General features: G+C 52.7%; 7 protein-coding genes across 7 annotated transcripts; 2 read left to right on the top strand and 5 right to left on the bottom strand.

The window, feature by feature from the left end:
• Nucleotides 1–4478: 4478 nt before the first annotated feature.
• Nucleotides 4479–4937, bottom strand: BKA58DRAFT_438941 (uncharacterized protein; the record flags this gene model as incomplete). Its single annotated transcript, XM_046173630.1, has 3 exons — nucleotides 4479–4513; nucleotides 4574–4706; nucleotides 4767–4937. The coding sequence occupies 3 exons, from the start codon at nucleotides 4935–4937 to the stop codon at nucleotides 4479–4481; spliced, it is 339 nt and encodes a 112-aa protein (XP_046026431.1).
• A 1344-nt stretch (nucleotides 4938–6281) lies between these two features.
• On the bottom strand, nucleotides 6282–7668 carry BKA58DRAFT_382906 (Alpha/beta hydrolase fold-1). The gene is made up of 2 exons (XM_046170137.1): nucleotides 7028–7668; nucleotides 6282–6961 (listed from the first exon to the last, which is right to left on the bottom strand). Exons 1-2 carry the CDS (start codon nucleotides 7281–7283, stop codon nucleotides 6408–6410), a joined length of 810 nt encoding a protein of 269 aa, XP_046026432.1. The 5' UTR covers nucleotides 7284–7668; the 3' UTR covers nucleotides 6282–6407.
• Nucleotides 7669–8109: 441 nt separating this feature from the next.
• BKA58DRAFT_401036 (uncharacterized protein) lies at nucleotides 8110–9319 on the bottom strand (the record flags this gene model as incomplete). The annotated part of the gene is made up of 3 exons (XM_046171641.1): nucleotides 8110–8558; nucleotides 8615–9021; nucleotides 9075–9319. 3 exons carry the CDS (start codon nucleotides 9317–9319, stop codon nucleotides 8110–8112), a joined length of 1101 nt encoding a protein of 366 aa, XP_046026433.1.
• A 2193-nt stretch (nucleotides 9320–11512) lies between these two features.
• On the top strand, nucleotides 11513–12166 carry BKA58DRAFT_438944 (uncharacterized protein; the record flags this gene model as incomplete). Its single annotated transcript, XM_046173631.1, has 1 exon — nucleotides 11513–12166. One exon carries the CDS (start codon nucleotides 11513–11515, stop codon nucleotides 12164–12166), a length of 654 nt encoding a protein of 217 aa, XP_046026434.1.
• Nucleotides 12167–12639: 473 nt separating this feature from the next.
• BKA58DRAFT_401038 (uncharacterized protein) lies at nucleotides 12640–13305 on the bottom strand (the record flags this gene model as incomplete). The annotated part of the gene is made up of 1 exon (XM_046171642.1): nucleotides 12640–13305. The coding sequence occupies one exon, from the start codon at nucleotides 13303–13305 to the stop codon at nucleotides 12640–12642; it is 666 nt and encodes a 221-aa protein (XP_046026435.1).
• Nucleotides 13306–14604: 1299 nt separating this feature from the next.
• BKA58DRAFT_456506 (WD40-repeat-containing domain protein) lies at nucleotides 14605–17014 on the bottom strand (the record flags this gene model as incomplete). Its single annotated transcript, XM_046174598.1, has 10 exons — nucleotides 14605–15836; nucleotides 15885–15991; nucleotides 16047–16106; nucleotides 16165–16314; nucleotides 16368–16388; nucleotides 16438–16551; nucleotides 16596–16700; nucleotides 16747–16826; nucleotides 16886–16913; nucleotides 16964–17014. The coding sequence occupies 10 exons, from the start codon at nucleotides 17012–17014 to the stop codon at nucleotides 15047–15049; spliced, it is 1506 nt and encodes a 501-aa protein (XP_046026436.1). The 3' UTR covers nucleotides 14605–15046.
• Nucleotides 17015–18313: 1299 nt separating this feature from the next.
• Nucleotides 18314–20396, top strand: BKA58DRAFT_154431 (uncharacterized protein). Its single transcript, XM_046164843.1, has 3 exons — nucleotides 18314–18546; nucleotides 18597–18893; nucleotides 18947–20396. Exons 1-3 carry the CDS (start codon nucleotides 18519–18521, stop codon nucleotides 20101–20103), a joined length of 1482 nt encoding a protein of 493 aa, XP_046026437.1. The 5' UTR covers nucleotides 18314–18518; the 3' UTR covers nucleotides 20104–20396.
• Nucleotides 20397–20771: the final 375 nt, after the last annotated feature.

Genomic DNA, 20771 nt, shown 5'->3' on the forward strand with positions numbered 1-20771 from the left:
AGCATACTTGCATGCACAACCCGGAATGCTGGAATTTTCCAGCCTATCTGTCTAATCTCTCCACACTGCCCAACCACCACGCCCAGTGTTTCCCCGCAGATAAGTTTCGTTGATTGTCTGGTACACCCACAAACCAATCTTACGATACGGGTCGGACCAACAGCACTCAACCAAGACGAGCATTTCCCCACATTCCGCTGTCTCGTACTACCACACTCTGTCCCGAACACGATCTTCTCCTACGCAGGGTGTCTTACTCCGGAGCAAATGTGCGGTGAGCAAAGAGGCAGGCTAGTCACTCTTCCACCCAACATATCCAGACATGTTTCATTTGCTCACTCATCTTGTGTGAGCAGCTAATAGCTATTCTTGTCCTTTTCCGCATTGTGCGATAAGCTCCGACCCATGACGACTCTGGCACACCTTGCGGTACTGGCGCTAGCAGAGCGATGACACGAGGGCCCTGAAAGTTTTTTTTTTTGCGGAGAGGACGGAACATGGCTGCAGGGGAGGAGTCAGACTGTGGAGTACGTGGCACACGCAATAATAGTGGCGCTTGCAATGCTTCACTGTCGCAGTCCGAAACCGGAAGGCGCCTTGGTTCTCAATGGACAAAATCAACAACGTTGGCAATCTCCGAGATGCTTTGGCTGGGTTACATCCTTGCGGGGATCTATCGAATCGTGCTGGCTTATCTCTTGTCCTCACCACAGCACGAATCGCAACTTGTCTATCGGCAGACGCCGCGTTTCCATGTGAGACTATGCGATTCGACAGCTTCCAAGCGACTCGTCAGATTGTATGTCTCAGATTTGCAAGTGCGAAACTCCCACAGCCTATCTTCACTCGTCACATTTATTTCCCGCCGGTTGATTGAGGCGATCATCTCTGGTACACCTGGGCATGCACCCCGGACTGCAGAGTGCAGCAGCGCCGTCATTACTCCACAGCGATGACGATCGTGACAGTCTCGAGTGTGCGAATCGGCAGGTCTGGCGGGATCTTCTCCGCTGGCTGAGCGCTAGATATTGCGGCGTTTGAACAATGTCGGGCCGGCGGGCGCGAAACGAAGATACATACGTCTCTATATACAACACTTATCAACACGACCAACAGTAGACTTGCATCTCGAGCAGCGAGACGCACCAGACCAGCACGCCACAGTGAGACAGCGACATTCACAAAAGAATGGAGCTGGCAAGCAGCTTCAGCATTACCACGCGACTCCGGCACATGCTTCGAGTTGTCGACGTAGCTCCGCCGTGGGTTACCCGTTACGGACGTGCAGTGCACGCCAATCTGCTCACGTACCTGAACATCGTGGCCCCTTAGCTCGCACGCCTTGTCCCGATGTTGACTTGGCAGCTAGATCCGCCCCTCTTTCTTGTCAGCCCAGAAAAGCAAAGATAACGCACGACAAAGGGGAAGACAAACTTCTGTCCCACAAAAGTGTCTCAGTCAGCCGCGCGACGTTAGCAGCAACCGGCGCCGAGGGTACTCGTCCATTCACCCCAGAGAACACAGCCGGCGGGACAAATACCACACTCTACTAAGCCTTCCCGCCCCTTGCTTGCTGACTCGAGACCGCATAGCAAAGGGCGTCTAGCGAGCTTCTAGAGCCGCCCATCCAGGCCGCGAATCCATCCTAAGTACCAGAATCGCTTACTTGTGGGGTCTCCACACTGGCAATGCGGACCTGCCTGAGCAGGAAATCGCGGCGGATAAGGCTGGAGACATGCGAGTCACACACATAGTAACTTGGGGGTGGATCACTTTTGAAAACGTACTCGCGTCGAGGAATGCAGTTTTGCCGATAGTAAATGCACCAGTCAGAGAGAAGAACGAGGTGTCGTGGACTGTCGAGAGGACCCCTTCTCCACATCTCGATCATCGCGTATACTTCCCAATATAGCTGGGTTTCCGCCAATTGTGTTCCTGTCTCATGCAGTCGGAGGCATCCCTTCACTAGCATCATCACAACCGGCATTCTCTCCGATCCGATGCGGCTCAAAGCCAAGCAGAACTGAGCCAAGTGAGATATGCTCAGTCGCGATTCTCGTTATCGAAATCATCCGCACGCGAATGTCCTTCCGTTCGCCCTTGCTCCGCATCAGCCGAGGTATAGAAAGTTCGTCGCACGTTTTCTGCATCGAATCACCCTTTCTGACTCAACCTCCGTCTATGCAGGGGCAACATTACCCTCAAAGGTTTGAAATATGGTTTCCAGAGTGCTCGTCGAGGTCAGCCGCACTTGCACAGCATACGAGATGCAGGATCTAGCACAACGCTCTCTCATCTAAATCCAACACTGTGCCGTACCAGGCTGCTGGTACTGTACTTAAGCGACCGCAACCAGGTCCACGCAAACACTTTATTCCGCAGATCAGTTCTATCTAGACGGTAATATATATTGCTTCCGGTGCCCTGCGCAAGGGCGATGCACAGATGCTTTGCAGCTTGGGCCGCTCGTTCGCCAATCATCCAATGCCCTCACATGCGAGTTGAGGATACATCTCCGGGATAGCGATGGAGGGTTTCTACACTTCATATCGCAAATGTGTGGTCCCGTGACAGCTGTATCTACCGTCTACCAAGCCGCACAGAAGGACACTACGCAACTATCATAACACGCTAGATGCTAGGATCGCAAGTCTTGGTCTGACTTCGTGATGACGCAGCCTGATCCTCACATACCGTCAACAACCAAGGCAACAGTCTGACAGCTGTTCTCCGGAGTCCTGCCATTGGAAGCCCACCACATGCACGCTGCTCCAGGCGACCGCGCATGTGCATCCCGGACCATATACATGCGATTAGCTCTTACCGCTGTTCTGTTCTTATCTCAATAACCTACTTCTGCGGCGCATCAAGGCGCAACGCTACATACAACCGTTTAATCTAGATTCGTATTTACCCGACCAATGTCGCGGATACCCGAGAGAATGGGTGTACATTGGGATAGATTGCTCAACGCATGTTCCAAACGCGCAAGCTACTATTCCTTCAAATTAATTGAGGAGGGGCAATGTACCAAAGTATCTCTGGACGACACATCGGTGGTTCGAGATGGTCCGACCATGACATGATAGCGGCGTGTCTCGCTGCACATGCAATATACTGCTCCGATACTGTGAGGTGTAGATATAAGGCCAGGCATATTGTTGAGATACCTGCATGTCGTCAGATCATCATCACTAGTATAGGCATGGCCATCTCGGAGCTCAACATCATCTTCAGCAGCTTACAGCCCGCCGACATGTGAAAATGACCCCCACGCCACAAATATCGAGGTCTCGAACCTCTCTAGCTTTCCAGCCGTTCAAGCAAGGGGCTTCCCCAGACAAGTTAAGACGCGTAATTATGCCGGTCCGAGATACCGCGGGTCCAAACACGGAAGAATTTTGCTTTTCTTCTCTCTGTTTTTGAGAGTGGCCGGAAAAACTAAGGACCTGACGGTACCTCGGGCTATGTATAGCGTCACCAACATTGTGCGGGTTAAATACCTCCTCGACATGTACCGCGTTGAATTCATCCTTTCCGGGACACTCTTGACCGAGAACAGTAGTGCGGACAAGCCGACCAGGATTGAGCATGGGTCAGGTATTCCTTTGCGGCTCAAATGGCACCCACGTGTAGGACTTTCAGGGTCTGTGGGGTCGACAACGGCGCTGCATCTGTCTCGGCGATCTCGTCTCCAGATATATGTGAGCCGCAAGCGATGTGTATTGCGCGAAAATGAAGTTCCGGTGGCTGAAAAGAGAAGTCGATACAGAAGATGTGGAGACGATAAAGTGACGCTGACTCAAGTCGTATCGGAGAAAGATGAGGAAGGATTTCTCTTTCTGGATGCCTGGGAGACGATTGCGAAGTTTTTCCGAAACTCACGATGCAGTACGACAATCTCCAATCCCACACTTTTGTGAAGTGGTTTGAGCTCGTGTTCTCGGCAAGGCTTGACTGTCTCGAATTTAGTATTTGCCGAGCGCTGATAGACACGTCATGCGTTTCTGATGCAGGTCTCTCGGATTGCTTCATCGGCGCTTTGCCAGACATCAGGACAAAATGTTGAGATCTGCAGAAAGAGGAAGATCTTCGAGGCGACTCGGCTTGGGTGGGCCTGTGTACCTTCGCCTTTCGTTCACTCTGACCGAACACCCGGTTGGGGGTTCTCAGTAGCAGGACGGATTCTTGGACGGAAACCACAACACCTGTTGATTAACGCTGCACCTTGGGGTAGAAACATTCTTTTCGTTCACCTCTTCGCGTTTTCACTTCGTTCTGTCATGAAATCGTTCATTGGAGGACTGTAAGAGAGAAAGCGACTTGTTCTGAGTTCTCCGTTCTCTTGCGTACGGCCTACACCTAATCTCCGTGTCGCACGTAATCGACAGTCTGTTCATTTCTGTTGGATATATTCGGAGCCCACGATACGCTCATTATCATACACGTCGTCATCTGCGGCGAACTGTTCCTCCTCATTACTCGCAAGCAGGGTTCAAAAAGCTCAACGCCGCTGTTGCATATATTAGCACTTTCGCTTCCAAAGGTGCGGGCAAAAATGAGGGAAACGTACCAAGGTTCTCGCCCATACTACATGTCGCCGCTGAACACGACGTTACGGCATCGAAGAAAGGTCCGCACAGACAGCTGTCGTCTGCGTTGGGGTCGCAGCCTGCTACTACTGCGGCTTCGTTCCAACAGTTCATCTGCGCACGCAATCAGCACATATTCTCTCCATAGCATATGATGGTGAGTGTGCGACATACCGGGCAAGGTCCTGCTCCAGCGACACCAGCACCCGGTCCCATAGGTCCTCCCATGGGTCCCTTAGGCCCCGGAGGACCCTGTCTCCGCGAAAGAGGCGAAGACGATGTGATGGGTGACGCAACAGCAACGGTCGCTACCACAGCACCGACAATTGCAATAGTGACGCGCATGTTTAGAATAAGGGGAGGGATGGGCGGTAACGATCGTGGGGCCTTTGACAAGCAGAAAGAATGTGAATGATTGGTTTTTCGTTGATTGGATTCGAATTGATTGAGCAATGCGATAGTCATGCAACTTCAAGCGTGCTAACTACACCAGTTCCTTATATGAAGTCGACAGCGTTGACCGTGTATTAATTAGGTGGGTGGCCCAAGGCGATGGTGTTCATGCGGGCTTGTTTCGCATTTCTGCCGCACCATCGGTTACAAGTTGGTGTTGAAACGACACCCAGATACCGACATCCCGCTTGCTACGACTTCGCGAAAACAGGGACGAGACGGAACTCGGAATCGTTTGCTTAGTGTGGCGCGGATAGCGGAAATGCGTGGTTCTTCGTCCACCTCGAACGAGCATGTTGCGATAGCTATACACTGAGGTCGGGCATGGCGACTCGTATTGTCGCGCAAATCATCTTCACGTTGCGAAGTCAACGTCTTTACCAATGGAGGGTAGCAGGGTGTTTCTTGTTACACCCAGCACGATAGAAACGCATTAAGTCGGCCTTCCAGAATACGCCGCAAATTTCCAGATCTTGTTTGCGCATCTTCAATACGCTCAGCACCATGTTTTGCTGCATATCCATCCCAAGGCATCGACTCTCTGTTTCAGTTATATGCGTTCATGCCTTGTTGGTTCTCAGATCAAACACACGTCTCCGCCTTGTTGCCTCGGAACATTACACTCTTTGAAGGCATCCCCATCAAGCAGGCACCTACGTCTCAGCTCTACCTGCAAACCGCTCTGCGACAGTGCGTACTGGTGACAAAGCTGGCAGCAATGAAAGCCGACTAGAGGTCAGGTGCGCGCATATCCTGAATTTGCGTGTTCAGTCCGTACGGTCTGCGTAAATGAATATTTCCTGGGGAGTGTCTACGAAGCGCCCCAAATCTTCGGAACCGTCGTGGGCTTACAGTTATCTGCTTAATTTTTGCATAGATATGTGTGCGACAAGATATCCCGCGTGTTAGGTGTACTCAACACCATACTAATGCTACCTCACCCCCATACCGCATCGAGGCAGATTTCCGTGAGCCCGTTTCAGCTTCTCATAACTCCGTCACACAGCCACTCAGTCTAGCTGCTTCGTCTGTAGGAGAGCCTGTGCATACATCGCCAGGAAGAGAAGGTGGTGGTATCTTTCGCACGGTAATTGTGGCAAGTTGAGTATGCTTACAGGTCAAAGACCACGGAGATTGGGACCAGACGTTTGAGGCACCGTCTGAGCACATCGTTATGCCCGTCTGTGGCATTCAAAAGAGGCCATCGAAAGAGATGAAGATGCAACAAAATCTGTCCTTAGAGATAGTATACTACGCTATATGTGCACCATACAAGCACATCTGATTGGCATGTCCAGAAGCCAGTTGCCCAAGCATTGGAACTTTTCCTTTTACACTGCAGTAAAGGCTCACCACGGATGACTATTCGCGGCCACCTTTCTCAACGAGACCTTCAACCCAAACACTCACTTGCTCTCTCTTCTCATCGAGAACAAGGGGAAAGTGGTCGCAGGCGGCCTCAGTAATATCCACCTTCATTCCATCCCTCTCTGTACCGACCCAACTTCCCTCGATAATATCGATGGCAGTCTGCTGTACCTTTGGTACAACAATGAAGTCCTCTGCTGCGAGAAACCAAGACACAGGAACATCTCTGTAGCCAGCGTGGGTAAGTACGTCACCGAAACAAGCACCGTGATGCTTGCCAAACTTGGCAACGTACGAGATGCCGTCTTCCAGCGTGAGGTTGTTGAAGCAAAGTGACGCTGTAGCTGCAGGATCGGACTGCGTTACCCATCCATTTTCATCAACGTCGATTGGAGCACTCTGTTCACGTGCAAGAGTCTGACCACAGGATTCGCCGAGACGTGGGACGGCGGCTGTGAGATACGCAAGGCGTACCACACCACCAGTCCTGCCCTGATGCTCTCTCTCTTTCTTCGTTACGTCTTTAACACCCTCGGTGGCTGGGCAACCTATATGACACTGACATTAGTCATTCCTTCATCGGTCAGCAAATGCTTGGAAGGTCTAGAACTTACCACCATAGCTATGCGCAAGTAAGATGACTTCCTTTCCGCCATCTGCCAGATTTCTCACAAACTCGTTGACGTAAGCCGCGTCGTCATACATGCTTGGTTGAGTACCGGAGTTGGCTTTGTAGCCAGCAGGATAGCAGGGCGGTTCGAGAACGTGGATGTCGTAGCCTTTTGCACGAAGTGGCATTACGAGAGGGTCGTACATGCTGCTAGGGCAGAAACTGCCTGGAACAATGACGACGCTGGGTTGTGAGGACATGTTCTCAAGCTATAATGACAGAAAGATGTGGGAGAGAGATTGATGTTGGATTTAGATATCGATGAGTGGCTGTAAGCTTTCGTGCTGCGTGCGTGTGGTTGCTGAGAGTCGAGGTTGATCTAAGGCTGGTTGACATACTTCATCTTCAGCGGCGCACCTCTTTATGTACTTCCACTGTACCACCCGTTCATCACTAATCTAGTGGTCCTTCGGCAACTGAGTCGCCGTTGATCTTGCGACCGACCGCCATTTAGGAGGATGGCTGCCAAAAACCGCGCAATAGGCAGAATTCAATACAGGTGTTGCAACTGCCTTACAATCTCATGAATTGTCATCATCGTACATGTGGAGAAAGTTGTACATCAACGCTTGGCGAGTTCAGAAAAGAGTTGCGGAGTGGTCGTGCATTCTGACGTTCTGACATGCACAATGTCAGAAACTAGTGCCGGGTGGAAATGGCCTGAGAACCCGACCAATCTTCGCCACAGGGACGATCAGGATTATTAAGCAAGGAACATCAAGTATCCCCTGTGGTTTTGCGTGTCTACTGAGTTGCTTCGGGACGGCTGGAAGTAGACAGGAATATGAGGGTCAAACAGCATGCTCAATTGCACGAAGCTGTTTCGTATCAAACATCAGCATATAGACTTGGTCAAAGCAGTGCCAAAAAAAATGTTCAGAAGCCGAAGTAAGCACGAAGGCAGATATGTTGGCATAGCGATTAGATTAGAACACTAAGCTAACAAGAAACAAGCTCAAGACATTATATCCCTCGTAAGATCGTAAGAAACACTTGCATTACCACCTAAGAACAAGCCGCAGGAGCTTACGCGGAGGAGATCTTTCCGGAGTCAGGTGTGGAAGCGGTGTAAGAAGCAGCACAGATGACGGAGTATTCATCCTCGCCGTAGTAGTAGCCAGTGTTGACGGCATAGCTGGAATCCCATTCCTGAGTATAAAGTGCGCAGTAAGTACCGAGAGGGACACCATTCTTGGTCAAGATGTAAGAGGTGAAGAAGTTGCAAGGCTTGTATTCGCCGTTGGCGTCAACAATGTGCTCCTTGTCGAACTGGGTCTGCGATTCGCAAGCTGCGGCGCACAAGCTGGGGTCGTACGGGTTGGAGTTGAAGAGACGCATTCCGTTGTAGGTGTCGTAGTCCTTGTTGTCCTTCTTGATCAAGGGAGCGTTAATAGCAGCGGGGAGGTTGGAGGGAGCGTTGAAGTCCTCGACGGTAGGGGCGCCCTTGCAGACTCCTTTGCCGGCCTTGGAGTAGCCTGAGTACAAGTTAGTGAGGAGTACTCAGGGCGATGAGCAGGGTTAGAAAGCTTACCGTTGCTGCCAGTGATAACGACGTGGAAGTCACCACGGTATTGGCCCTGGTTGGTAGCCGAAGCCTCAGCCACGGGGTATCCGTAGATTGAGCACTTGATGTTTGTAACGGGCGCGGGGTCGTTGCATTCGGCACCGGGGTCGACACTGGGGTCACGCTCGAAGAAGAGGTTGAAGCCAAGGCAGAACTTCTCGCTGTTACAGAAGGCGGCACACTCATCGGTGCTGTATGTGTCGAGAGTCTTGTAGGTCAGGTAGCCAATCTGTTCGGTGGACCCGGTAAGATCGGTAAAGGCCTTGGTGTAACCGGTGGGAGTGCCTGCGGTTTGGGCAGCTTTCCTGAGAGTGTTTTCGGTGTCCAGGTATTCACGAACGGAGCCCTGTCCAGGCACATACTCGGCGCCGGCACTATTTTAATTGTCAGCCACTTTGCAGTGAATGTGCTCGGCACAAGAACTTACCCAGCAGGCTGGGGCTGGCAGGCATCACGCTTCTTGAGATTGACACCACCGGTAGCAACTGCCGCAGCAGCGGACTCGGTGGCAGCAGCTTGGTTGTAAGACACTGGAAGCTCAGCAGTCTCCGTGGCCGCAGGTCCAAGAACGCTGGGAGTGGGGACGGCCAAAGCAGCCTCGATGTTGATCATCTGGGGTAGGGCAGCAACTAAGCCGCTGATGGCGGAGGTGGCGAGAAGAACGTTACGCATGTTGAAGATTGGTTGGAGGAGATGGTGATCGAGAGGGATAGTGCTGATGAGATGCCAGTGAAGCTTACTGAGTGCTGCTGTGGATGAGGATCTTCAACTGACGAGCAGAGACGTCTTACTTATACATCGCCACGACATCATCATGGAATACATGGGGCATGGTTTAGCCGAGACCTGTATTGTTAGTTGCAAGCCGCTGTTGTTGCTAACGCCGCTTGGCGGAACGTATCCAGCTGGGCGCGTTGTGGTGAAGCTCGAAAACTTGACCATATCGGGCCCAGAATCGCGAGCGTGTCTACCTCGATGGATCAGAATGGACCTTTTGGTATCACAATGCAAGTTCCAGCCGTACGCCGCTGTCTTGTGGCTTGCTGCCTCGTCGTGTCCGAAAAGCACCGTATCACAGTAAGCATGGGTGCAGCAAGGGATGTTATTGAGAAGTGATACGATCGCAAGCCACAAGTGTCGTGAAGCGCCGCATAGATCGCGTCCACCGAAGAGCCCAGGAAGAGTGCCGGGTGTCCATAAACAACCCGAAATAGTGACGGGAGAGCGCCTGAGGCTAAAGCTTGACGCACGAGCGGGGCCCTTGTCAGTTGCGTTGCCATGCTGATATCCTTTAGCGAAGTCTGGATGAGACGGGAGATAGGTCAAGCCAATTTCCACAAACGTGTTGGCATTCAGGCACCGTTCCCGCACCACCAACAGCAAGATTGGCTAGCTCGACCAGAGCGGCCAAGCGGGCCCCACTCTCGATAACGCTAGCACGCTGGCTTCTGCAGTTTCGAGAAATCCTCAACAACACCCTTACATGACGACAGCTCTGTCTTCCTATGAATCGCTCATCGCTACCATTCCAGAGAGTTGTTCGGCAACACTAAACTCAGGCAACGTCGATTGGAGTACAGTGTCTGCTAAACCTTCGCTGACTACGCTAAGATGCAGCTATATTCGGCACACTGATAATGCCCCAGTATACGGTCGCCAATTGCGGCGTTTTTGGCAAGGCGTCGAACCCAAAAGCGGCCGGTGAGCCCACGCCTGCCACGCCACGAGGCTGGCGTGGAGGTGTCAATATTGGTCTACGGTGCTCACCCCCGTTAGTGCACAGAATTCACAGCCCTTTTCCATGCCAAACGCTATCTTCCTAGTCATTTGACCTGCCAGTTTGGTATCATCGACAGGATCTGTTACCGATACCGCGTTTTCAAATTGCTGCCGGCTCCGCTTAAACCAACTAACTGGCTCGCGGATTTTCAGGACCATGGAAACATCAGACCTTAGCTGCCAACCTTGCAGTCGGAGACATTAGCCACCCCACATGAGTTCTAACAATGCCATTACCCTGAAGACGTTTCCTCGGTACCATAAATTAAATCCGACACAAGTCCTCGCCCAACGCCGTGTGTTGTACAGACTTGGCACACTTTACTCCGCGGATCTAGACGCCGCGCCCACGACGCAAAATGTCCGACTAGACGCTAAAGCCTGTCGCGATGGCTTTTCCTAGAGGCGAGCTGAGATGCGGAGCTACTCCACAACAGCAAAACAGCGAGGATGAAGTCGACGGTGAAGCCGATGCTGGCTGTCATGCATGCACGACTAAGCAGCGTCACTTGCGTGATGCTAGTCTTTTGTGGAGGTTCAGAAGCGAGCAAATGTCCACGTGTAACTGCCGAGATCACTGATGCGAGGCTGGTCTCAAACAATGGCCTTACAATGGCACATGCCAGGAAAGAAAGAGCACTGTTCGCAATTGACTAAGAGACGTTCGATCGGAAGGTGCGGCACGTTGTGCTCCGCACAGTGCACCATGGTACTCCTCCTCTAGAGAATGTATGGTATGGAACGCGAAGCTCTATGTACAATGACCAGCGTTAGGGTCTTGCTTCACCCCCGCCTTTGTTCCTCTGGTACCTTCAGGCTGGTACCAGACGATCGCGTTCACGCCAAGTGGAAACCCCATGAATCAGCCAGCCTTGTTGGACCCCAGCTTCCTACTCAGACATGCCCAGCCACAGACACAAAGAAAGACGTCAAGCGTATGCACCGGTGAGAGTGGGCCCAGACGAGCCACAGCGGTGTTGCATATGTTTTGACACTTACTACACGTCTACCAGAGATGAATATGCCGAGGTCCCGCTTCAGCTACCGTGTGGACATGTTTTTGGTGACGCTTGCATTGCGGAGTCGATGCAAAACAAACGAACATGCCCCCTCTGCCGATTTGAGTTCTTTGACATTGAGTTTGACCACAACGACGACGAATACGATCTATGGATAAGCGAGACTGACTCAGCAATCCAGCGTCTCGGGATCTCCTCGGGTCCCATTTCCACATTATCGTTTGTTCCAGATTTTCCAGGGGAACGAATTGCAATTGATGAGCTAGGCTTTTCCGCGACTCGCAGGTGCACAGCCGCACACCGCTCCTTCCACGCCTGTTTGGGATGCTCTCTCTCAGCTCCCCCACAATACGCCAGGCAGCCTTATCGCCCTGCCGCCCAGACAGGTCGCCGCTATGGCCACGGCAAGAACTCTAGATCCTATTGCGAGAGCGAAGATGTCTGGATCACAGCGCTAATTGACGAGAGGGATGGGCTGGCTGCGACCGGAGTAGGCGATGGCTGGATCATGGCGCTCAACGAGGATGAAGACGAGGCCTATGAGCTGGAACTATATCGGCACCTGTACCTTTGTGATGCCTCAATGCAGCAGGCATGGCTTGAAGACTCACTCCCGGATTATTTGTTCGACGAAATGGTTGCCGGTCACATGCAGTGGATGCATGAGATGGGTGGTGAGGCCCAATACGATGTATACGACGAGTTCGACTATCTCGTTTAATGCATGAGCGCGAATTTCAGGTGCTCAAGACATCAGTGTGGCTTCTACGGACGAAACACTTACTACTTGGGGCAGCCTCAGCACATGCTATATGCCAGAGTTCGCTAGGAGAATGCGAAGCCATTCATCCATCCAACTTGTTAGTTTCACCTTTCACGCCACATGGTTTGCACACATCTTCCAACAAAACTAATCTTCTTTGCTATTCATTGCTATTCATTCGATTTCACTGCCGAAAAAAAAATGCCATTTAAAATCTCTTCAAAACAAGGCAAAGCTCGATAATCCTTTAATGGCGAAGCGAATTCTGTGTGCGTGGTTTTAAACTCCGGTACCATCGTCATCTTACAGTGCTGCGATAGCTCATTAACAACTCATATACGACGAGTCACTGACGACTCCCGCAACACTAGCGTCACAACCAATGCCAAACCCTCCCATTGATCAACGACGACAGCGATGATAACTGCACGTCACCAGCAAAGCTTCGAATCAAATGCCTTTGCACTCCATTCAGACTCCGCATCGTCACCTTCCCAAGAAGCTAGACTGTTCCAAGAAGCCGAACTATTACTCCTGCTACCCAAGCCCGACCGGTTAACTACGTTCCCGTAATTGCTTCCGAAGACTTGGTCCAACATGGGAACGCTCTCGAGAGGAGTGGTATCCAATACTCGTTGAATAGCTTGTTCCTCGTGCTCGGCGCATAGTGCACCTGCGGGAAACCTTGTTGTAGCAGCTAACGCTGAGCTACTTGGGAGACGGGTGCTGCAATGGATATTCGAGCAGCGCAAGATGCCCGGCGTTTTCGGAAAAGCAGTCCGTATATTGGTCTCTGGACTGTTCGTGGGTATAACAAGGCTGACTCGCTTGCGATGACTGGTGCTATCGGAGGTTTGCGATCCTGATGGTGGGGTGGTGGTCTGCATGTCGTATGCTGCCAACGATAGCTTGTCGATCCATACTGACGCTGGCTCCCGAGAGGTAGTACCGGCAGGAAAGATGAATTGTGAGAAGTCTTGCCGGTAGTGTGAGTCCGAAGGGAAGATTGGACGGAGAAATGTGGAGCATTCTGTGCATGCACAAGCGATATTCAGGTCTGATGCTACTGACGGTGGTGATGATGAGTTCGAAGACATGTCTGCTATTTCGGATTGCTCATGTTCCGATTCAGCACAATGTATTGTTTTCGTTTATGTATATGGGGACGCCTTTATCGCAGAGCTTCTCTAAAAGACAAACGCGTTTCAACAGACACCATCTTTCTCTCGTAATGTCTTGCCTTCTTTGTCCACCGCTTGAAGTCTGGGCGCAGACAAAGCCCCCTATTTGTTGTGTGGGCGAGCAAACAGACTGTATTCTGTGTATTTGGGATGCCTGTCGCTTTGTTTGTTCGCCTGGTCATACGTAGCTGTCCTGCAGCTTCCTTCGATACAAGTATTGTATATCCTTCGAAAACAAAAAGATGATGCATCGTTGCTTGGCAGCATATCTCCAGCGAGCGCAATGTAGTGTAGTGCACATGGAACAGTTCGGTAGCGCCCACGTGTGGAAGAAAAAAGCAAGTAGAACCGAACTATAAATACCCGACAAGCCTTGCTGCCCCTGCGCAAGGCCAACGCGTTCCTGTGTTTTTGTTTCTTTCTTCGCCAGGGCTACCGGGAACGATTTTGGCGCGGGATGCAGCTGTGCCGTATCTTTGGTCGCATTTGCGGAAAGCGCTGCGCACATTGCAGACCCTTTTTGGGGGCTGGCTTGGGTGGGTCTCTGCGCTCACTGATGTGCTCGACGAGGCGGCGGTGCGCACTCGCGACGATATACGAATTGCGCTTCTTCCTTCTATCTGAATTTCCGAGTTCCACGTGACCATGGCAGGTACTTGTCGCAGGAGTAGGCTAATAATGAGTATAGAGCGTGTGACTGTTGCTGATGAGGGTTTGCGCGGGTCCCACAAACCGCGTCGCTGGTGTCCTGCTCTCTTCCTCTTCACCTCCATTTTGCACTCATCATTCAGGCGTGTAATCTAGTGAGGCTCCCTGGTGTTGCTTTGCAGCTTTCATTCCATGTATAATCAGTTTGTTTCTTTGTTAGGTAGTAAGCTTTCCGGCCTACATCATAGGCCCTTTCGTCCTGTAGATAGAATATTACCGCATCATCTACTTGATCAACACCTGGTTGACATTACCATAATTGTACCAGCCATTGTAGAACTCATGGCATGCATCGAATAAATCGAGCCAGTGTAGAACGCAGAGGTAACAGAGCAATGTTTGAGAAGTGGTGTTAGAGATGGAATGATACTTGAGGAAAGGGACAGTATTTAAGACGGGTACTTTCTGTTTGGTATTGTTGGGGTGACGAACCACTAGTACGTGGTTGGCGGCCTACGACCCTATTGTGATCGCATTCTCACCAGCATTTCGCCTCCACTCCTTTCCTGTTGTCACCCTCGAAACCCACATTTGGTGATGTGGGTTGGCTATTGTATCTCAATGACAATAGACCAATCGTCACATCTGCGTATGCTGCCGATGTCATGAGTCACAATAACTGAGACCATGTTGACAAGAAAGTTTTACGGTCGCGTTCGAACATTTGTGGGTGGTACAATGAGGCCGCGTTCACATGTGTTTACACGTATGGAGCTGTTTACTTCCCAATCTGGATCACCGCTCGCATACTGAACGTGCGAAATCTCTCTCGTGACTTGGCAAGCTGGACACATATTCATCGAGAAGAGGTCTCAGGTCTTCGTCAAAAGGTTCCCCTTGATCTGCCGCCATCTGTTGCCGGAGCGCATATGCCTCACAGAGGCCGTCCAGCGAGTCGGTGATCTTGTCTTTGTCTGCTCATACTACGTCAGTTAACGCTCGTGCCGAGTCAAACATCGGCCGTGCGCGCGGCTGATGTTGGTGTGCGGTTGGACTGACTGATCTGTGGGCCGTCATCCGCATGTGTAGGTATTTCCCTGTCTGTATCGATTGGAGGAAGGGAAGTCCAACGACTAAACACATTGATGGTCCCACAGTCACCGGCGCCGACGCACCATTGACCATCACGGCTCCAGGCAAAGTGACGGAACGCGAAGGCTTTATACTTTGGAGTCTCGACAATCTTGTGTGCTTTGATCGAGCGAAAGGGGTCGGATATGCCTCGATCGTGAGACTGCTCATTTTGCCGCTTTTGTTTGGTCTTAGTGTTGCCCGAGCCTGCACTGATGGCGGATGAGGCAGTAGACGCCGAGCTTCCTTCGCGCACATGCCTAGGCAGGCTGAGCGGTAAGCCTTTCGAATTCAGAGAGTCATCTTCTCCGGTCCCTGATTTCTCAAGGCGCTGTAAGTCCCAAAAGAAGGTCTTGCTTCTCTCGTTGCCCGCGACCAAAATCGGATGGCGGCCAAGCTCGTGAAAGATGGAGAAGCGAATGTAGAACTGGTTCGTGTGCGGCAACTCGAATTGCAGAAGTCTCTGAAAGCGTCCGCCCCATGCCGACCGTGTGTTTGAGGTCGAGTTCGCTGGAATGGTAACAGGGGTTCTACTGTGGACCGCGCTTGATGTGGGGACTGGCGGAGGAGGCGTAGACCGATTGGAATTGAATCGATCGATACCCCAAAGTATAATCTTGTTCTCGCGACATGCATGACTGAGGATCAAGTCACCATACCATTGGACACTGCACGAAGTAAGCAGCTGTAAGTCGGGTTCAAAAGGGGCTCATTACCAGTCGATGAAGTCAGTGTGTATCTCGGTGGTGGAAAAGTGCGGATAGTGCACTATGGCCGGCTTGTCGGTGCCAGCGTGTTCCTTGAGGTCTTCGGGTACTGCCCACTGGACTTGTCAGAGCATTGTTAAGCAGTCAGTAGGCCGGGGTGATGCATCCTACCAAATTGATCCTGGTATCCATACCCGCTGTGAGGATGTACCGACCTTTCGGGTGGTATGCCTGCCAATATCAGTATATTAATTGGGCATATTTGCACTTCACACACAATGGTAAGCACCTGGTCCTTATGGCCTTGCCCGTAACAGATGGCGCCGAGGGGTTGCTTTTCGTGCTCGGGGTGTAGGCTCCATATTCGGAGACTATGGTCAATGCTCACGGAGGCGAGAATGGTCGGGTCTATCGGCGATATGGCGAGATCATTGACAGACTGTAGGATGTCAGGAAGGCAGCTCACCGCAAACGACAGATGGTATCAAATACATCGCCATGGCCTATCAGGGTCTGCGTGCAAGGTCAGTGGATGCAATACAATCAGTGATATAGGCCGTACCGCTGTGAGCTTCCCGGTCTGGACATTCAAGACCTTGATGCGAGAGTCTCCCGTGACGCAGACGAGCGGGTCGCCATTTTCAGCCTGAGACCATACGATGCTGTTGTAGTTGACCTGGTGATGATTAGACAGGTCGCGCACAGAGGGTACATGCCTACCTTATCGTCGGAGGTGCCGTGTTCTGTAGTGGCCTCGTCATCTTCAAACCACCGCAGGATCTCGACGGTTCCGTTGCTGTCGAGTTTACACCGACATATGATGGTCTTGACCAATCAGTACACGGCAGACTGCACACAGCGTGATACATACAAATGGACCTCCGCACACGGCGAAAACAGGGTCGTGGCCGGGAGCGGTATAGGGATAGAAGTCTACATCGTAGAACTGAGCTGCAACGTGATGAGTATTGCATGGAGTGATGGCTGACGCGCATGCTTCCTTGACTCACTAGAGCTCAGCCTAGACTTGGTTGGGGCCTGGAGAGGTGTTAGTGGTGGCTTCGTGCAGGACGAGAGGCATGGGTTACGCCTAGTCTCAAAGTGGCCCTCAGCGAAGGCAGTTCAAAGTTGCAGTCCATCTTGGCGTGCATACAATGGGAAAGCTCGGAAAGCACAGCCGGAATAGCTGATATGCAGGGCGCGGGTCTCGTGAGGTAACCCAAGTGCAAGGTTGTGTGTGCCAATCGGGGGTTAGAAAGAAGCGAGGGCGAGGGACAGGGCTTTTAGTGTCATGGAAATTATGTTATCACTTGCAGCAAACAGGTGAAAGAGAGACATGCGGCGAGCAGCAGGTGGACAAGGGCGATGCAGCCAATCAGGAGGGGTCTCGGAGGCGGAGACGGTGAAGCAGTGGAGAGAGAGGCAGGGAGGGTGTTGCATGTGGCTTGTGGTGTAGTTTGGGGAGGATCGTCGATGATGTTGTTCGGTTGAGGGCTCGGGATGACAAGTAACAGGTCCGTACCACGCGCCGCTAGACGAGGTGCCGAGCCACCAAGCAGGAAGACGCGCAGGCCGGGCGATGCTGTGGGCAGCGGCAATCGCACTGGGTAGGTTCACAGGAGAGCTGGCGGAAGGGCATCCGTTCGCAGTTCCCAGGTTGGCCGTGGTTGTCGGCGGCGCTAGGCTGCCCAGGTGCCTGCATGCAAACTTTGGCCATGGCTATGCATCATCGACGTCGGCCGCGCCAAGGCCAGTCGCAAGGAATGACAGTTGGGCTCTCTCGCGCACACCCGGCGTGTGCAACGCGCGAACTCACGACTCGAGGCAGTCCTGGCCCGAGTGGCCTGATGCGCACGACTTGGTACCTCCATGGGCAGGGCGACTGCCGGTGCCCCGCGCCGCTGCCGACAAGCTGCTAACCGCCGTTGCGCACACGTCTCGCGTCGATCCTTGGGCGCCGCAAGGGTTCGTCGTTCGTCGTTCGTCAGCTCACTTTGTGCACCTCTCTTGCATGCCACGCCCACCTGTCGCATCCTCCACGGCGTCCCCTCCAGGCAACCCTCCTCTCGCCTGCCCGCTGCGCCCGCTCTTTGGCCCTGCTGCCGACACAGACGCTGCGCCGTGCTGCCAGAGCCCGTTGGCGCCCCTCCGGTCCCGCCGTTCTGGCCGTCGTCACGCTTCCGCTTCTTCTCTCTGCTGATTTATGCACCCGACCCGACTGCTCGTTGCTAGCCCCTTCCGGCAGCCCAAGTCCGCGAGCTTTCTCATACAATTCCTCGCCGTTGCCCACGCGTGCCTCGTCGCGGGTGAGGGGCGCCTTGTGCTTCGTGATCGCCCATTACATCATAGCTCCTGACTCGTATACGTTTCGACCTGCCATCTGCATCCCATCCCATCCCATCCCATCTCACCCCGTGCTCTTGCCGCACCGCCTGAACGGCCTCGTCGACACCTTACCCGCACCTGTGCGCCTCTGTGGCACCTGCACCCTGCCTATTTGACCCGCCTGTCGTCCCTCGCCTCCACCGCCCGACTTGCTCTTGTTTCCACCGCCCGTCCCAGAGCGAATTGTTAGATTCGACAGACCAGGGCGCGTGCGGTAGAGCAGGAACAACCACCACCACCACCCCCGTTCTTGCTACCATGGATACCACCTTCATCACCATTCACGGTTTGTCAAGTCGACCCTGCCACTTGCCAGCCAATTCTCACTCCAGACAGACCTTTCCGATGACGCCCACATCTTGTACTCTTCCGACTCGATTGTCGACATCCTCGGCCATACGCCTGACGAGGTAGTCAATCGGTCCGTGTGGCAATTTTTTCATCCAGATGAACTCCCTCTGGCCAGGGCCCATCACAGCCGCGGCGTGAGACTGGACAAGGCTGCTGTCTTGTCCTATTGCCGCCTGAAGAACCGCCAGGGCGAATGGGTCGGTTGTGAATGCTGCTTCTCCGTCGTCTACGATGTCCTCGTTTGCTGCACCAGCATCTACAGACATGGCATGCAGAGCCAAAGTAAGTCTTTTAACCCGTTTGGGTCCTGCGTCATACTGATTCTAGCCAATCAGAACGCGCAGTCGAGGCTCCTATAGTGCGCAAGCTATTCGCCTCGTCGCCAAAGGACCCGCGCTACCACATGTTGTCTCACCTGTCCAGCAAGTTTGACCTCGGCCCCGATGATCAGACTCATGAGCCGCGAGCTGCCTTGTTCCTCAACAGGTTCACGCGTACCCTGACCGTCATGTACGCAACCAGTGGAATCGAGCAAATCATTGGCATCTCCGGAGAGGCTATGAAGGGACGCAGCTTCTATTACTGCATTGCTCCCAATTGTCTTGAAGATGCAGTCCGCTGTCTCGAGTCGGCCAAAGGCAACGATTCCATTGCATACATGCGCTTCTTCTTCCGGGACCCGCGCCAGGACGACGCGCCTGAAGCTTCCTCGTCTGAGAGCGAAGATGACATCATGACGGATGTTACAGGCTCCGACGATGAATCCGAAGGTGGAGTGGGCCTAGACGGCCATTCCACATCCAACGGCACAAGACATCCGTCAGACTCAAACCGCAACACGGATAACAGTGCAGAGCGGTCTGCGTCGCGCACCAACTCTGGCGGGAACAATGACCCCAACAATCCCCACCAAACCATGTTCGGTGGATCGGCTGCCCGCTCGTCGTTGTCGTCCGTGAGTTCGCCTCGTTCCGAGTTCCGCGACGATCCCATCGAACTCGAGGCTGTCATATCCTGCACCTCGGATGGCTTGGTTGTGTGTCTACGTCGTGCCCGCCCAATGTTGCCAGGTACCGTGCCAGTGGCCCAGCCAGCACAGCAATACAACGGCATTTACGCCGCGCCATGGGCAACACAACCCGTGTTCCATCCTGCTCCGCAACAAATGCCCCAATACCCTCTTGGCGCTCGGCACCCAGCCATGGTGCAGGCAGGGCCGTCTATGGAATTCCAGAACAACTTCATGCAGAGCATTCGCGATGTCGCCGTCTTTGCGTGGGCACTTACTGGCATCAACGGCAGTCTCGTAGACTATGCTCGCGGCAAACCACTAGGTGAGAGTCAGCCGCCTGAGGGCTTTCCGGTCTGGAATCCTTTGCCAGACCCTGGGTTTGGCAAACAACCATCTGCGGCACCGTCGGGCTATGTTTCGGGGTCCAATAGCTCCTCAAGCAACGATCCATTCGGATTTGGCGACCCAGGCCTCCGCTGAGAGCTCAGCTTTGCACTTTTGCATCTGGCCAACCCAACACAGAGTAGATTGCGTGCAACGCGGTGTCATTAGCGACACTGACGAGCGCAACCTTCTCAATGACCCCAGGCTGCCATGGCATACGACTTTGATGATGGATGCTGTAGAAAGCTTATGATTTAATGCGAACCAACAGCGCGGAATATACCAAGCCATATTGGGCTATGTTATCACCATATGGTACGATTTTTTGGACCACTCCTCTCCTTGTATCTCAGCTGTGAATAGCAGTTTTTTTAAAAACCCCCCCCCCCCCCCCCCCCTAAATACCTTCCGGTGCTTCCCTGTTCTGGGTTTTGCTCTGTTTCATGTCGTGCGAGTTAGGAACGCGTACCGCCATCCTTTGCTGATGTGGGAATGAGCGCCTCGAGTTGTGCCATTGACTATGAGTGGATGTCGTTTCGCTTACATGTACATGTTTCTTGGTCTTACGACGCGGCGGGGCAGTCGCGTCCTTAGCCATTGCCAAACTTCATGTTACGCGTTCGAAAGGTTAACATGCAAAAGCAGTCCACACCACGGTTATGCCTGATCCGTTTCACAAGCAAATTGTCTGGTGGCCATGTTTTTAGATGTATAGCTGGTGGAGATACAGGACAGATGAGCTTTGTTGATCTTTGTCGCCCTTG

Source organism: Alternaria rosae (genome assembly GCF_020736505.1).
Source record: "Alternaria rosae strain MPI-PUGE-AT-0040 chromosome Unknown BKA58scaffold_4, whole genome shotgun sequence".
In the NCBI taxonomy this organism is placed as follows: domain Eukaryota; kingdom Fungi; phylum Ascomycota; class Dothideomycetes; order Pleosporales; family Pleosporaceae; genus Alternaria; species Alternaria rosae.

Bases quoted from the DNA above. Each gene is read 5' to 3' on its own strand.
- BKA58DRAFT_382906 (XM_046170137.1), bottom strand. From the start codon at position 7,283: ATGTCCTCACAACCCAGCGTCGTCATTGTTCCAGGCAGTTTCTGCCCT. The intron at 6,962-7,027 runs GTAAGTTCTAGA...AGTGTCATATAG, and splicing joins ACTTGCGCATAGCTATGGTG to GTTGCCCAGCCACCGAGGGT.
- BKA58DRAFT_154431 (XM_046164843.1), top strand. From the start codon at position 18,519: ATGGATACCACCTTCATCACCATTCACG. The intron at 18,547-18,596 runs GTTTGTCAAGTC...CACTCCAGACAG, and splicing joins CACCTTCATCACCATTCACG to ACCTTTCCGATGACGCCCAC. The intron at 18,894-18,946 runs GTAAGTCTTTTA...CTAGCCAATCAG, and splicing joins ACATGGCATGCAGAGCCAAA to AACGCGCAGTCGAGGCTCCT.